Source organism: Equus quagga, chromosome 3 (assembly GCF_021613505.1).
Source record: "Equus quagga isolate Etosha38 chromosome 3, UCLA_HA_Equagga_1.0, whole genome shotgun sequence".
NCBI lineage: Eukaryota > Metazoa > Chordata > Mammalia > Perissodactyla > Equidae > Equus > Equus quagga.
Window position 1 is genome coordinate 100,255,473 of NC_060269.1, and position 15,319 is coordinate 100,270,791.

Consider the following 15,319-nt stretch of genomic DNA (forward strand, 5'->3'; position numbering starts at 1 on the left):
GGGACAGTGCGGGGTGTCAGCAGACTGGCGTTCCAGGTCTGCCCTCCACAGAGCGCGAAGGACCGCGCCTCGGCCTCTTAGGCCTCAGTTTCCACCGGTGAAGAAACCCCGGGCACGGCGCCCAGGGGAGCGCGCCCCGGGCCCCGCCCCGAGGGCGGAGAGCGGGCGGAGCGGCGCGCTCTCCTCCGCCCGCCCCGCCTCGCGGCTGGCCGCGGTGTCGGCGGCGCATGTGCCCGCACCCCCTCCCGGCCCTGGATTCCACTTCCTCTCCGCTCGCGCTGCAGCAGCAGCCGCCTCCAGGCCCTGCGCCGCCTCCGGAGTCCATGGCCGGGACGCGCTGGGTGCTCGGGGCGCTGCTCCGGGGCTGCGGCTGCAACTGCAGCAGCTGCCGGCGCACCGGCGCCGCCTGCCTGCCCTTCTACTCGGCCCCCGGCTCCTTCCCCTCGGGCGTCTCGGGCCGCCGCCGCCTGCTGCTGCTGCTCGGGGCCGCCGCGGCCGCCGCCTCTCAGACGCGTGGCCTCCAGACCGGGCCTGCGCCCGCCGGGAGGCTGGCGGGGCTTTCCCCCGCCGCCGCCTCCGCCGCCGCTGCGGCAGCCGCCTCTTACCCGGCCCTGCGCGCCCCTCTGCTGCCGCAGTCGCTGGCGGCGGCCGCGGGTCCGGCGCGGAGCTACAGCCAGGTATGTGGGAGCCGCGGGGGGCCGCGCGCGGGACCCTGCCCCGGCCGCGCGCACGCGCCCCCGCGCCCCTCCGCGTGCGCCTCGCGTGCGCGCCCGGGGAGCCGCGGCACGCGCCGCACCCCCGCCCCCCGGCCGCCCAGTCCTCCTATTGGGCCCCGGAACAAGGGACGCTCTGCCAGCCCTCGGGGTTTCTCCTTGTTTTGTTCTCCTCTCGAGTCTCTGGTCGGTGGGGCAGTGTAAGTGTGGCTGGGGGTGAATGTTGAGGCCTTGTTTCCCGCCGGCCCATGGTAGGTTTTGTGAGGCTGTTGACGCCATCACACGCATCCCTGTCGCTCCCCGCCCGCTGCTTGTGAAGTTGGGAGGCCCGACCCCGCGGATGGTTGGGAGTTTTCGTGCAGCCGGAGCTCTAGGCCTGGGCGGCCCTCGGCGCGCCCCGCAGGCCTCTGATGGGAAGGTTCACGCACAGTTGCGTGGGCTGGGTTCGTGGGGACCGAGGCTCGTCCTCAGCTCTGTGCTCTCTCTCGTGTCCCTGGGGACAGGCGGGCTGCCCTAGTTTACTGAAGGTCACCTTTGCACCTCCGCTTCCTCTGACAGAAGGTCCTTTAGGACCATAGGTCGCCGTCGTCGGGGAAGACGTTTGGAGACTGTGCTGTTGGGGGAAAGGGGCCCTGGGGAGGGGGCGTCTAGGGCTGAGGCCAAGATTGGGGGACCCGGGGGAGAGTCTACAGTTTCTTTAAATTTTTATTTTTTTAAAGTCAGCGTGTGCTTTAAGAACTCAGATTGCAAATATTTTGTGCCTTGTAGAAAGCTTTCTTTTCTCCTTGTTACGTGGCATCTGGGAAATGTCAGCACACTCTTTGCCCAACTCTTGATGCCTTGGGTCATATTTATCTTAATTCAATTTGTGTTTCTCCTTGAATTTAAGGAAACCCGGAGGCTAATCAGCATAGCTGCCGTCTGCCAGTGGCTGAGCTAATTGATTTGAATCCTGGCCCAAGACTTCTGCTGCCCTTTTCTGTAAAAGCTTATGGTGCTTATGGAATTCTGGGAAAATGGGGACTGTTGCCTTTATTAAAACCACAAACTATGTGTAATAAGCCTTTGCGAGCTGGCTACTCTCTTCTTGATTGTTTTTTTCCTGTTAAATTGACTGATGATATCTGTTGAGCCTCTGCTAGTGTTACACACTATGCTTCCATTTATCATCGAATTCCTAAAATTATACGAGTCTTCATGAAAATGATGGGAACATACAAAGGAGTGAAGTCTCTCCTTAGCCCAATGGAGTGCAAGTCACTTGATTTAAAGCCTGAGTTGTCTTCCCATGTTGATAATTGTAGTGCTTGTTGCGTTATTAAGTATGTATTAGACCTCTGCTAGAGATTTACATTTATCATTAACTCCTTAAAATTAGACGTAGGTCTTCATGTGAATAGTGGGATGGTCCAAAAAAATCTCTTTCCTTAGTCTAGCCGAGCGCAAGTCTTAAAACCTGAGTTGTCTTCTCTGATTATGGTTGCAGCGCTTGTTGGAATCTTATTAAATAGCAGTTTTTGCTTAGTCTTGTAAAATACAGTTCTTTAGGTATGTTTCAGGCACCTCTTACCTCACATAACTGCTGTTGCCTTTTATGATCTTTTCCTTATTCAGTTGGTCTGACATACCAGTTGACAGATGAATCTTTCCTAGCAGCCTGCTGTCTTGTTGATTTACCCACTCCTAACTGTCTTTCATTAACTCCCCTTTGCCCACCAGATTAAGGACACACACTCAGCTTAACTCTCAAGTCTCTCTGCTATGTGGTACCAAGTTCCTTTTGCCGGCTCATCTTCTTTGGCTGCTCATTGTACCCTACCGTTTAGCCAAATGGGATTATTGCTGTTTTGCAAATGGGCTTTTGTTCATACTGCTTCTTCTCCTTGCCTCTCAAACTGGAATGCCCTGTCCGTTATACATCCATGTCAGAATTCTAGCCTTACTTCAAGGCCCATCTCATAGCATGTTTTAATTCTTCTTCTGTTAGTGCTCTGTTTTGAATTCCTATAATATCTTATAATAACAGCACTTAAAGCATTTTGTGTTGTATGTTTGTCCTAGTCTAAATGGTTAAGCTTTTTTCAAAAAATTTTTTCTTGGTGAGGAAGATTGGCCCTGAGCTAACATTAGTGCCAGTCTTCCTCTATTTTGTACGTGGGATGCCACCACAGCATGGCTTGATGAGTGGTGTAGGTCCAGCACCTGAGATCTGAACCCTCGAACTTACTCGGCTGCTGAAGCAGATGGCGCCGAACTTAACTACTATGCCACTGGGCCAGCCCCCTAGGGGTTAAGCTTTTTGAGATGAGGGCCTCACATGGCCGACTGTGATTAGGAGACACTCACATATTTGTCAAATCGAAGGGACCTCTCTTACCCTGCCTTAGCTAAAACAATATTATTAGGTGTAATTTGGGACTGATGAATTTAAAAACAAGCCCTGAATAAAATTTATGTCCTGCCAAACCCTTAGGATATACCTGCTCGTTGCTTTAGGATGTACAATTTAAGCCAAAAGAGGATGAGTTAGATTTGTGAAGTTTACTTCTTGCCTCTGAAATAGTAACTGTCCCCTAAGAATAACATCCAGAGCGTTAGTTTGTAGAAATAAACATTTTCTAAGTAGGTTGTCAGAGAGATATTTTTACATTTCTTCATTTCTCTTGGAAGGAGTCCAAAACGACCTACCTGGAAGACCTTCCACCTCTCCCTGAGTATGAAGTGGCGCCATCCAAGTTAGGACAGGATGTGGATGATGTTTATCTCATTCGAGCTCAAGGATTACCATGGTCGTGTACTATAGAAGATGTGCTTAACTTTTTCTCAGGTATATTTTATGTCTGTTTTAAATATGTAATTTTGTCTCAGTAAAAGGTAGTTGCACAAAATCCTAGTTGCACAAAATCCAAGTTAGGCTATGCTGTAGACATCTTTCTTATTTGATGGTTGGGAATTGTCTCATTCTGGCTGGTTACATATGCATACCAAGTGCACCATGTGTGCCATTTGTGAGAAGTACCTGGTTTAAAGACTTTGAATGCAACAAAAAATTTCATGTTAAAACTACGTGGTATGAAACCAGTTTCTCTGAAGTTTTAATTTGTACGTATCAAAAAGCCAAACTGGTTAGTGGAAATATGTTATTGAGAATATAGGTTAAGAGTAGCTCTTTATGAATACATACATTTAGAATACAAGATCACTTGATATCAAGTGATAATAGTTCCCTTAACATGTTTGGCATGTGTGGTTGATTTTTTAAGTTTCTGTCTGACTGATTTTTAATTCTCCTCTCAAGAGACTTTGAGAAGATGCTACCTTAAATGTTGTAAAATGATGTAACAGTATATTAAGTACCTTAGTGTGCATAATAGTATATGCGTCAAGCATTTTATAAAGCCACTGACGTCTTCAGCTTGCTCCCATTATAAGTATGCAGTATAAGGATGTCTTTCCTTAGTAATGAAAAGGGGGAAAAGTTAAATTATGGTAGCGAAATTATTCTTATAGGAGATATTTAAGAGTTCTCATGGCTTTGATTGTAACAGAAGAAGACACTTATGCATAAACCGAACCATATTTAAATTCCTTAAGTGATTTGAAAATTATTGTAGAGGCGTTGGGAGGGATAGAATACATTTTGTGTTGAACCTGGCCTGATTTGCCATTTAATGATCAGATCCTAAGCTTATGTGCTAAGGTTTGCTTATCCTTCTCATGCGGAACATTTGAGAGACTACCACCTCATTAGCATTTGCATGGCTTCAGTGATGACGGTTTGTGTAAGGAATGTGACAGGTATTTTGGTTCCTGGTTTGTTTTGTTGTTTGAAGATTGCATTCCAGTGACTTGTATAATTGAGGTAAAAGTTTGATTTCTGGTTTTAATTGGTTTTGCTCACGTACTTCTAGACTGCAGAATCCGCAATGGTGAGAATGGAATACACTTCCTCTTAAATAGAGATGGAAAGCGAAGGGGTGACGCCTTAATTGAAATGGAATCAGAGCAGGATGTGCAAAAAGCCTTAGAAAAGCACCGCATGTACATGGGGCAGCGGTATGTGGAAGGTATGTGAAGGCACGTTCTGCCTTTTCTGGATCAGTACATTAGACTTTATGCTTTCCAAGGCAGTTTCATTTGATCCTTAACAATAGTGAAGTAGTTAGATATTATGACTACACCCTTTTATAAGATGTAAAATGAAGTACAGAGATAATTTCATTTTCTTATCTATAAAATGAGGATGTTGATCAAGTTTACCTCACAAGTTGTGATGTTTAAATGAATTACACCCAGCAAATAGTAAATGTTCAATAAATGTCATTTGTTATTTTCTCCAGAGAAGTATATAAAGATGAAATGTACTAGTTTTTAACTTCTTGGATAATCTACCAAATGTGATTCTTTTTAAATGGTTTCTTTCTTTGTTATGTAAGTTTTGCATATCTTTTGTGCTTTTTCTTTGTAGTATATGAGATAAACAATGAAGATGTAGATGCCTTAATGAAGAGCCTGCAGGTCAAATCTTCACCTGTGGTAAATGATGGCGTGGTCCGTTTGAGAGGACTTCCTTATAGTTGCAATGAGAAAGACATTGTGGACTTCTTTGCAGGTGCTTTTCAGTTATGTCATGTTTGGGGCCTCATAGTTTTTTCCCCATTGTTATCTTCTATGTGTCAGGTGACCCTTTTCCTAGGTAACTGCATGTAGTTATATTGGTTCTTTATGGGAGAACTCTTCACTTGAATTTCCAGTCTTATAGATTATGTAAGTGTTTTGACCTATTACTCGGATCTTTGGGGGATGTCAGATTTCAAAATGATTTCCTGTGGGTTTATTTACTATTGAGGAAAATAGCCTCTTCATAAGAGTGGCCTTATTTGTCTTAGACAGTAGCAATTAGATGATTTAAAAGCATTATCATCTAATTCTTAGCTGTAAAATATGCACCATCAGTAGTGATGTTAGTCTAAATCTTTATTTCCCCTACTATATAATTAATGGCAAAAAAAAAAAAGAGAGAATTGTGTGTTTCAGATGGACTGGTTGGATTCTAAATATTCTGGAAATATGGATGTGTAGGTGTTATTAGGTGTTTTGGCTGCATAATAGTTTTCTTCCCATCAGGCATGTATCTAGCTTTGAGACTGGCAAATCAGCACCCAAATTTTACTAATGAAATAAAAAAAAAATGATAGTATGTGAATGAATGTTTTAATTCTAAGGATAAAAAAGCACCTGTTAGCAGGACTAATTTGTAGTAATTTTTTGGTGTCCTAGGACTGAATATAGTAGACATTACTTTTGTCATGGACTACAGAGGGAGAAGAAAAACAGGAGAAGCCTATGTGCAGTTTGAAGAACCAGAAATGGCCAGCCAAGCCCTGTTGAAACACAGGGAAGAGATTGGTAACCGGTGAGTGAAGCTGATGCTGATCATGCAGAAGTATCAGGCATTGGGTCATTTTGATGAATGTGCTGTAATATGACTGTATGTAAAATTATCTAAACACAGAAAAGTAGAATAGTTTGATGAGCTGTCAAATGCCCATCATTTAGATTAATAAATTATTAATATTTGTTGTATTTGCTGCATCTGTTTTTTCAGTATGCATCTCTAAAAAATATTTTCTTACATGATCCCAGTATTATCATATCTAACAAAGTTAGCAATAATTTATTATCTAATGCCAGTCCAAAATCATGTTTTCCCAGTTATACCAAAAATGTCTTTTCACAGTTGTGGTTTTTTTTTTTGCACCAGAGTCTAGACATGGTCCACATGTTGCATTTGATTGCCATGTCTCTAGTTCTCTTAAACTAGAGCAAATCCTCTCCTTTGTTTTTTCATTCCCTCCTTTTTACATGCAATTGACTTTTGAAGGAAGTGGGTCAGCTGTCCTGTACAGTGTCTCACTTTCTGTGTTTATCTTATTGCTTCCTCATAGTGTCATTTAACTTGTTGCTTTGTATCCTCTATTGTTTCCTGAAAACTGGAAGTCAGAGTTAAAGTCTTAAATTGGTTCAGGTTAACATTTTATATGACTACTCTATAGGTGATGCTGTACACTGCATATCACATCCCATGAGGATGCACATAGTGATGGGTGGGTTCATGTGTGTTCTAACTTTTAAGCTTTGGAGGAGTACTTAAGTGTCAATTTTAAGTCACTGTTTTGGTGCTTTCTGGCCTTTTTACTTGACTCCTTTAAAGTTTAAAAAAACAAAAAGTCATTCCAAAGCCATTGTATTTCAAGATCAACTTATAGAATTGGTTCAAAGGTCTTTATTAAGTTTTTTTTTTTAATGAAAAAAGTGTATGCAAAGCACTCCCCCACTCCATTTTCTTTTAGTACTCTTCATATTTTCTTATGGTGTATCTTGGAACACATCAGTGTTGTTTTTATATGGGAATGTTAAGGCAGTGTAGAAATCTTCAATAATTTAAGAAGTGGTGCCCATCTAATCTTTATAGGTTTGTAAATACAAATTTTTACAATTCAAGCTTGATTGCCTAATTTGGATAAGCAGTGTTGAGAAAAAGAAAACTAGTTCCAAAAGCTTGGATTTAATAAATAGTCCTCCTGCCAAGCAGATAGTAAGTCAGAATTGACATTTAGTTCATGAATTCTCATTAGCTTCTTAGCGAAGTTCTGGGGGAAGTTAGGTCCTCATGTACTGTGACTTTTAATATTTTACACACGTATAAAATTATAAATACATAATTTTCACAGAATTGAACTGATGCTTCAAGAGATTGTTAACCAACTGTAAAAAGCAACAGAACCCTTCTTACCAAATTAATTCTTTTCATGCACACCATTAGCCTTAGCATAGTTGTCCTCATGAAGCAAAACAGTAGAAAATACTGTTAAAATGTATATGAAGGAAACTTATCTTGGGTGCGAGGGGGAGATTAAAGCAGTGACCTGTTCTGTCGAGAGTACTTTTTCATGGGCTAAGATCTATATCCATTCTTACTTTTGCCTCCACCTGTTATCTTTGGACATCTATGTTTCATAGCTGTTGGAAATATTATATATGCATGTTTTATTTTAAATGAGTTCAGTGTAAAGTTACTTTGGACCATTTGTGGCTATTCATTTTTGCTTTGACTAGATATATAGAGATATTTCCAAGCAGAAGGAATGAGGTTCGAACACACGTTGGTTCTCATAAGGGAAAGAAAATGGCATCTTCTCCTACTGCTAAGTATATAACTGAGCCAGAAATGGTCTTTGAAGAACACGAAGTAAATGAGGATATTCGGCCCATGACAGCTTTTGAAAGTGAGAAGGAAGTAGGTAAGGATGTGCCTCTTGTTGGGAATCCTTGGGTCTATCTTGTATGTTTTGATATTTATTAAAATATTTTTTTATGACCATATTGTATGAAATTATAAGGTTATAGGACAAAGGAATTGAGTTAAAGATTTAATATGTCTTTGAGTGTAGTAGGGACTTTGAATATATGCAGAAGGACTTAATTATTTTGTAAGGTTTTTTTATTTAATCATTTTTGTAGGTTCTGTATCGCAAGATGGATGGCACAAATAGAATAAAAGGAAGTAAAATGTGAACATTTAAACTAAGGTGGGAAAAGATGTGGGTAGAGAGTAGGAAAGCTGACTAAAGTGAGGAGTTTTATTTACCTCTGTGTTTAAGTACTCCTTAGATTCCTAACCCCAAAGCAACATCTGGAATATTTGAAGTTTGAGAAATCCTTTTAAACTGGTGCCCTAGCATTTATTGTTACCATATTTGTTCATTTTTTTTTTTCTTTGAGTGCCGATAACCCAGAAAGTTTCTCTTGCCTTTATTTTTTTCATTCATAATCACTTTTCCTTCTCTCTGTTGTTACAGAAAGGTATGTTCTTTTGTAATCTGGTAGTAGTTTGAGGTACTAAATCCTTATGGGTGTTCGGGTGATATTTGTCAGGTAGCAGAAATTCCAGATCATTTGGCTTTTAAAATTAAAGCCCTTCTTCCTTACTGGTTCAAGAGGATTTGAGAATTTTGACATAAATGTTAGACCTAATTATAATCTGGAAATAACTCTTGAAGCTTTTATATTCTTGACAGTGCTTTTTGTTCCACTTCTCAGAATTGCCTAAGGAGATGTCAGAAAAGCTTCCAGAGACTGCTGATTTTGGAACTGCATCTTCACTACATTTTGTCCACATGAGAGGATTGCCTTTCCAAGCCAATGCCCAAGACATTATAAACGTGTGTGGCAGTAAGATATCCAATCTCAATAGGTTTGAACAAAAGTTCTGAAATTGAACTTGTTAATTTGGGGAAGGCAGAGAGGAAAATACAGTATTTCTGGAGTATCTCTGGACAGTAAGGTGGTATCTCCATGGTTGTGGAGGCTTATTTTATTCTCTTTAGCTGAAAAGTGTGGGGTTTATTACATTTTAAGGTCAAATGTGTAATGGATAAGAGGATTTTATAGATGCATAATGATATGGTGTAGGTTTAGCATTCAAAGTAGAAAGTTTGTTTTTTCTCTAAATTGGTTCAACCCATTCGTTTTTGGGTTTAGGAAACTGAAACTCAGAGAGAATTTGTCACAGAGCAGTTATAGACTAGACAGGAATCCAGTACTCCTGAATGCCCTGAGCTTTCATTAGACCATGTAGCCTGCTTGCATCAGGATTCCCTAATTATTTTTTTTTTTTCCTGCTTTATCTCCCCAAACCCCCCCTGTACACAGTTGTATATCTTAGTTGCATGTCCTTCTAGTTGTGGGATGTGGGACGCTGCCTCAACGTGGCCTGAGGAGCGGTGCCATGTCGGCGCCCAGGATCCGAACCCTGGGCCGCTGCAGCGGAGCGCGCAAACTTAACCACTCGGCCACGGAGCCGGCCCCAGGATTCGCTAATTTTTGAGAAAAGGAATTTTAAGAATATTTTTATTTTATAATAGGCACTGTATGAAATGAAAAGATAAAGCAACAAAGCCCTTATTGACTTCATGAACTTGAGGTTCATATATACTTAAGGTGGATCCAAACTCAGAGTCGTCAGTTAGTAGTGGGGCCTCAGAGTTGTCTTTATTATTTCAAAAAGCCTAATAGGAATCATATCTTTACCCAAATGAAGGTTGCACAGTCTCATTAAAGCATTACATTCTTTTGTTTTGGTTTGGAACGATAACCACTCAGTGTGGTAGTGCTTATAAGAAACTAATTATCAGGTACGTGTCTGATTAAAAAATGATAAAAATAAATTATTATGAAATGAAGTGTATTTGATGGACAGTCTTTAGAAACAGGGAAGGATGTGTGTGGGAGGAATAATAAAAGTGGTCCTTGTTGGTATAAAAAATAAAAGTTTGAGGGGCTGGCCCCGTGGCCGAGTGGTTAAGTTCACGCGCTCCGCTGCAGGCGGTCCGGTGTTTCGTTGGTTCGAATCCTGGGCGCAGACATGGCACTGCTCATCAAACCACGCTGAGACAGCGTCCCATATGCCACAACTAGAAGGACCTACAATGAAGAATATACAACTATGTACCGTGGGGGCTTTGGGGAGAAAAAGGAAAAAATAAAATCTTTAAAAAAATAAAAATAAAAGTTTGAGAACTATTTGTATAGTATTATATTTATAGTTTAAGTTTTCTGTGAATAGATATTTGAAATGTAACTCTGAGTTCTAAGAAAATCAGAAAAGCCAGAAAAGATGATAGATGTGTAACTATTTTTTTGCTTAAAGAGATTTCCTAAAAACAAATTTAGCAGATGTATGAATCAAAGTCTAAAAGAAAAATGCAGAGCTACCAGACTTCTAGAAATTGGGCCTCATACCATTCTGTTCCTTTTGGCTTCCTTTGTTCATTGTTTAGTTTTTTGCTCCACTGAAGCCTGTTAGAATCACCATGGAATACAGTTCCAGTGGGAAAGCCACTGGAGAAGCTGATGTGCACTTCGATACCCATGAGGATGCTGTTGCAGCCATGCTCAAGGATCGGTCGCATGTTCGTAAGTGCTGCCCATAGTTTTCATTGTTAATTTTGATGTCTGTCTTTGTTCACAAATGCCTTTTTCTCTTTTGGAGTTTGCCTGGAATTTTTCCGTGGGAAAATTGCACTGTGTTAATACTATTAAATTAAAAGTAAAAAGGACAAAGCACTATAATATAATGAAAACCATTTATTTGCTACTTATCCTGAATATTTCTATCCAGAGTTAGGTAGGATTTTTTGTTTGTTTTTAATTAGGGAAGGGAATGGGCAAAGGATTTGAGGTTCTGTCTGAAGTACCAGAAAAATGGCTACAGTATTATTTCTGCCTTTTCATATTTTTAAAATGAATCTCTTTTTTTTGGGTCATTCTCAGACCATAGGTATATTGAATTGTTCCTGAATTCATGTCCAAAAGGAAAATAAGACTTCCAGGGACTCCAGATAATAAGGTAAATTTGAAAGATTTAATTGCAGAAATTATTTTCAATTGATAAATTAATCATTAACTCACTAATTTGTAATATAGTGGAAGCCATTCTCTTTTAAATAAAGATCAGCCTGATCATGATAATTGAAGCATCAGATTAAGAAATGAAGTTCTTCTGGGCAATAGAATTAGTTATGATTGTATAGTGCCTTTGAGTATTTTTCCCATATAAAATCTTGGCATCATTCCCAACATGCATCATGCTATGTGCCTAAAAATAATTTTTCACCTTTTGTAGTTATAAGTCATAATATACTGAAAATGTGCCTTGCATTAGCTTTTCTTCCCAAAAAGTTTAAGCACATTTCCTCAGTTCTAAGATATTAAGATGGCTAGAATAACACGTTTGAAACCAGGATGTATACACTGAATGTACCACTGTTTCTTTCCCTAAAATGGTGATATGAAAATGGTTGTCCTAGGAAGTACATGATTTCATAGAGTTAACTTACCTGTGACACATCTAAATATGTCTTGATGTCCCTTCCCTTGACTAAATGTCACGTGATGTCTTTTCCCCCCATAAAAATCTTAACGTATTGTAATCATTTTTCTACATGTGGTGCATTCCTTTGAGACACGTAACTATAATGATTTCTTGAAAACACCTGGGGTGTTTCTTTACCATAGTTTTCATAGGCTATTTTTTTTTTTAAAGATTTTATTTTTCCTTTTTCTCCCCAAAGCCCCCCGGTACATAGTTGTATATTCTTAGTTGTGGGTCCTCCTAGTTGTGGCATGTGGGACGCTGCCTCAGCGTGGCTTGATGAGCGGTGCCATGTCCGCGCCCAGGATTCAAACAGGAGAAACCCTGGGCTGCCGCAGCGGAGCGCACAAACTTAACCACTCGGCCATGGGGCTAGCCCAATAGGCTATTTTTGGATATGAAGTCTCACAATATTCTCATGTTAAATATTTATATTAGCTAAAATCTTATGTAAAATATATTGTGTGCTCAGTTCTGAAAATCTACTGTCTTTATATCAGGCCGCAAACACTAATGCCTAACTGTTGAATTTTCTTCACCTTAACTTAATTGATCTGTCACATAACTTGTACTAAATCAGTAAGAAAAAGTGGTTGAATTTGTAATTTTAAATGGTATGAGAACATGTGCAGTACTTTTTCTTTTGAGTAAATGTACAACATTTTTCGTTTTATTTTCAGGATGAAGCAAGAAGCATTTCATTTGCACATCTTTCTTGGACATGGGATATAAAGCTCCAGTTTTTTAGCAGCAGCTGCTAGAGAAAGGATTTTGGGGTTTGGGCTTAATTACTTATAAGAAAAATTCCATAGTGGACTGTTTAGAAAGAGAAAGGAAAGATTCAGTTTGGGATTATGAAATAAAACCACAAATTTAAATTTTTGTTTAAACTGTCTAGGATCTGATTTACAAATCTGGTCTTTATTTTATATGATTAAACAGTTTGATTTCACAGAGGACATGTTACCCATTGTAAAGACTACATGTTTTTATTCAGTACTGTCCTTTAAAATCTTTCTCCCATTTTAAAAATGATCTGGTTGAGGTTTTGTTTTTTACCTATGAATTCAGAGCTCTGATGTAAAACTTCTCATGGATTAAAACATTGAGTTATTTTAACCAAATACTCACCAAAGCAAGGAAAGGTTTCAGACCTTTGAACCATTACGGTTTGGCAGAGTAGTTTTAATTTTAGGTCTATTTGATTACTTAGATAGGGGTAAGAGTTAAAAATAAGTCAAAACAAAAAATAAACCCCACAGGGTAGTGAGTGTAAATGACAACAATTTGGCAGTTTTATGTCTTTAGGAATGTTTTGCCTTTCCAAGCCTTGTGCTAAAGGCATTAACATTGGTTCCTGTGTACTTAAGGAGGGAATTCTAGTCTCAACTTAAAAGTTATCCGGACACCCCCTTTTTTTGTGGTTTTGGGTAACCCTTAAGGGTATTGGTTTGTTAGTCTCAAAACTGTGAATTGACATATCAGAACAGTCCCGACTGGTAAGGACATTAATGGCTTCACTTGAATTTAAACCAGCTCTAGATAGGAAAACATTTAAGTCTCCTCATTTGCTTTTTCAGTGGGGTAGCACATCCCATATTTTAGAAGAAGTAGGGGGTGCCTTGCTTAAATAAAAATAGCATTTAATGTATAATTGTGTGAAGGGTTTATGGATAAAGCTGTATTAATGTCACATTGTGGCAGTACCTTCTGCTTTAATATTAAACAGCTTGTTATTTAAATATTGGATCAAAATGGCTGGCTTCAAAATGTAGTCGTTAATAAACTAACTTTACGTGCACCTGTGTAGGAGAATCAGAATCCTGTATACTTTATTTGCCTTGTTCCTGTTCTCAGGTGATGACTGCCACGTAGTTACCAGGAGATGCAGTTCTGGTTCTTAAAATTGAATTAGCCCAGATTTCTGAGAGGTGATATCTGGAAGAGAGATGATGTCTTCTCTCACTTAATACATAACCATCTTTGATTACCAGCTCAGATACAAAATCACTGTACTGTAAGTAGTCAATAAATGAAGGCTTGTTTCAGGCTGAAGCTTACCTAAGAGTATTTATTTTGGAGTGTGTGAATCAACCAAATATATTTTTATTACATCAAGTCCTGGTATATAATTGTAAAAAGAAATGGTTAATTTTCAGTTGTGTTGGTTTTTATCATCCTATAAGAACATGACTTAGTCAACCAGCTTGACATCTTCAGTATTTCTACTTTGATGGAAATGTGTTTTCACATATGGTTGAGTGTCCCAAGCTATGAGAACTAGTGTCTGTAGCTGTATGATCTATTAGAAGTGTGATTATTTCTCTCTAGCAGTAGTTATCTAATTTGCTGTGCAAAAAATCTGTAGAGTCTATTGGGATTGGGGTTGGTGAGGAATTAATTTATTTTCAATTACTTTATTTTAAAGCTAATGAGTTTCATTTGCACATCTCTGGGAAAAGAATGAAAGCAAAAGCATTAAAATGTTATGTGGTAGATAAGCTTGAAGGGGTTACCTTTTGTTTTTCCCCTCCGCAAAGTCCCAGTATGTAGTTGTATATTCTAGTTGTAAGTCCTTCTGTGTGAGCTGCTGCCACACCATGGCTAGTGACAGATGATCTGTGTGGTTCTGCAACCAGGAACCCAACCCAGGCCACTGAAGCGGTGAGAGTGCTAAACTTTAACCACTAGGCTGTCAAGGCTGGCTCGGGGTGTATCTTCTTGTCACTAGTGACTGAATTCTCAGTACCAAAGGTGGCCATTCTTGGAAAGTCATCTTCAGAATTCATATACTTTCCTGTACTCCCTTTAGTAGATTATTGCTCGTAATTTAGGCTAGTGAGTGAATGATTGCTCACAAGGCAAATGTAGTTACTGGAAGGGGAAGAAAAGCACATAATAGAATGAAAGTAATCTTTTATCACTATCCAATCAAAAGACATGTTTCTCTCTCCCAAAATTTGACAAAACTGGGTTGTGTATCATTATTTGCTATTGAAAGAAGTAATGACAGAATTTCATTCTTCTCTGTGTGCTTTGTGGTAAAGCTATCAGAAATAGTGGGATTGGATATGGCCAGGTTACCCATATCCTGCTTTGGCTAGCTACTTCTCAAGGAACTGCAAGGAAGAACTCTGATAAGTAGCATGTAGATACCAAGGGGGAAATGGCTAAGGATTGTGATCTCATCTGCTGTACTCTGATATCAGAGAAGGAAGCAGAACCAGAGTGTTTCCCCCTCTGCCTGGGTGCATGAGGCTTCTGCTGGGCAGGAAAGGAGACTGAGTCCGCTGTGGAGTGGAAGGCTTTACATTCTTCTCACTACGTGTGCAGTGTGTGGAGGAAGAAGCAGGAGAAAGCCACTTCCATCCACAGGACATTTTGAGGCAATGACCCTGCCTATTAGTTAATATGTCCTATGGGCATCCTCTGCCCCACACGGTCCCTTGGCAGATTCTCATTTGGAGATTTTTCTCTGCGTTACATCCTTTTCATTTTATAATTTAAAACATTGCATTGTTTTGAGAGTTTCCCCTAAATTATTTGGAAGTGTTCACGTTCAATTGGTGGGACCTGTATTATAGAGTAGAATCGTATATCTCAGCAGTAAAGTAGAGGCAGGCCTAAAGTTCAGGGGCTTTGCAAAAAAATTGCTCTAATGTAATAGGAA

The 15,319-nt window shown here is 40.0% G+C and overlaps 1 protein-coding gene across 7 annotated transcripts; it reads left to right on the top strand.

The window, feature by feature from the left end:
• The first annotated feature begins 203 nt into the window (after positions 1–203).
• GRSF1 (G-rich RNA sequence binding factor 1) lies at positions 204–14,415 on the top strand. 7 transcript variants are annotated; one of them, XM_046656577.1, is made up of 11 exons: positions 216–677; positions 1,603–1,694; positions 3,384–3,540; positions 4,625–4,780; positions 5,182–5,325; positions 5,994–6,129; positions 7,833–8,017; positions 8,817–8,938; positions 10,556–10,691; positions 11,049–11,124; positions 12,330–13,709. In XM_046656577.1, exons 4-10 carry the CDS (start codon positions 4,708–4,710, stop codon positions 11,096–11,098), a joined length of 846 nt encoding a protein of 281 aa, XP_046512533.1. In that variant the 5' UTR covers positions 216–677; positions 1,603–1,694; positions 3,384–3,540; positions 4,625–4,707; the 3' UTR covers positions 11,099–11,124; positions 12,330–13,709. The 7 variants fall into 7 exon arrangements, 6 of the variants coding, with proteins under 6 accessions (XP_046512527.1, XP_046512533.1, XP_046512531.1 ...); XM_046656576.1 differs by lacking the exon at positions 216–677 and adding an exon at positions 895–913 and having other exon boundaries at positions 1,603–1,707; positions 12,330–14,415; XM_046656572.1 differs by lacking the exon at positions 216–677 and adding an exon at positions 919–964 and having other exon boundaries at positions 12,330–14,415.
• Positions 14,416–15,319: the final 904 nt, after the last annotated feature.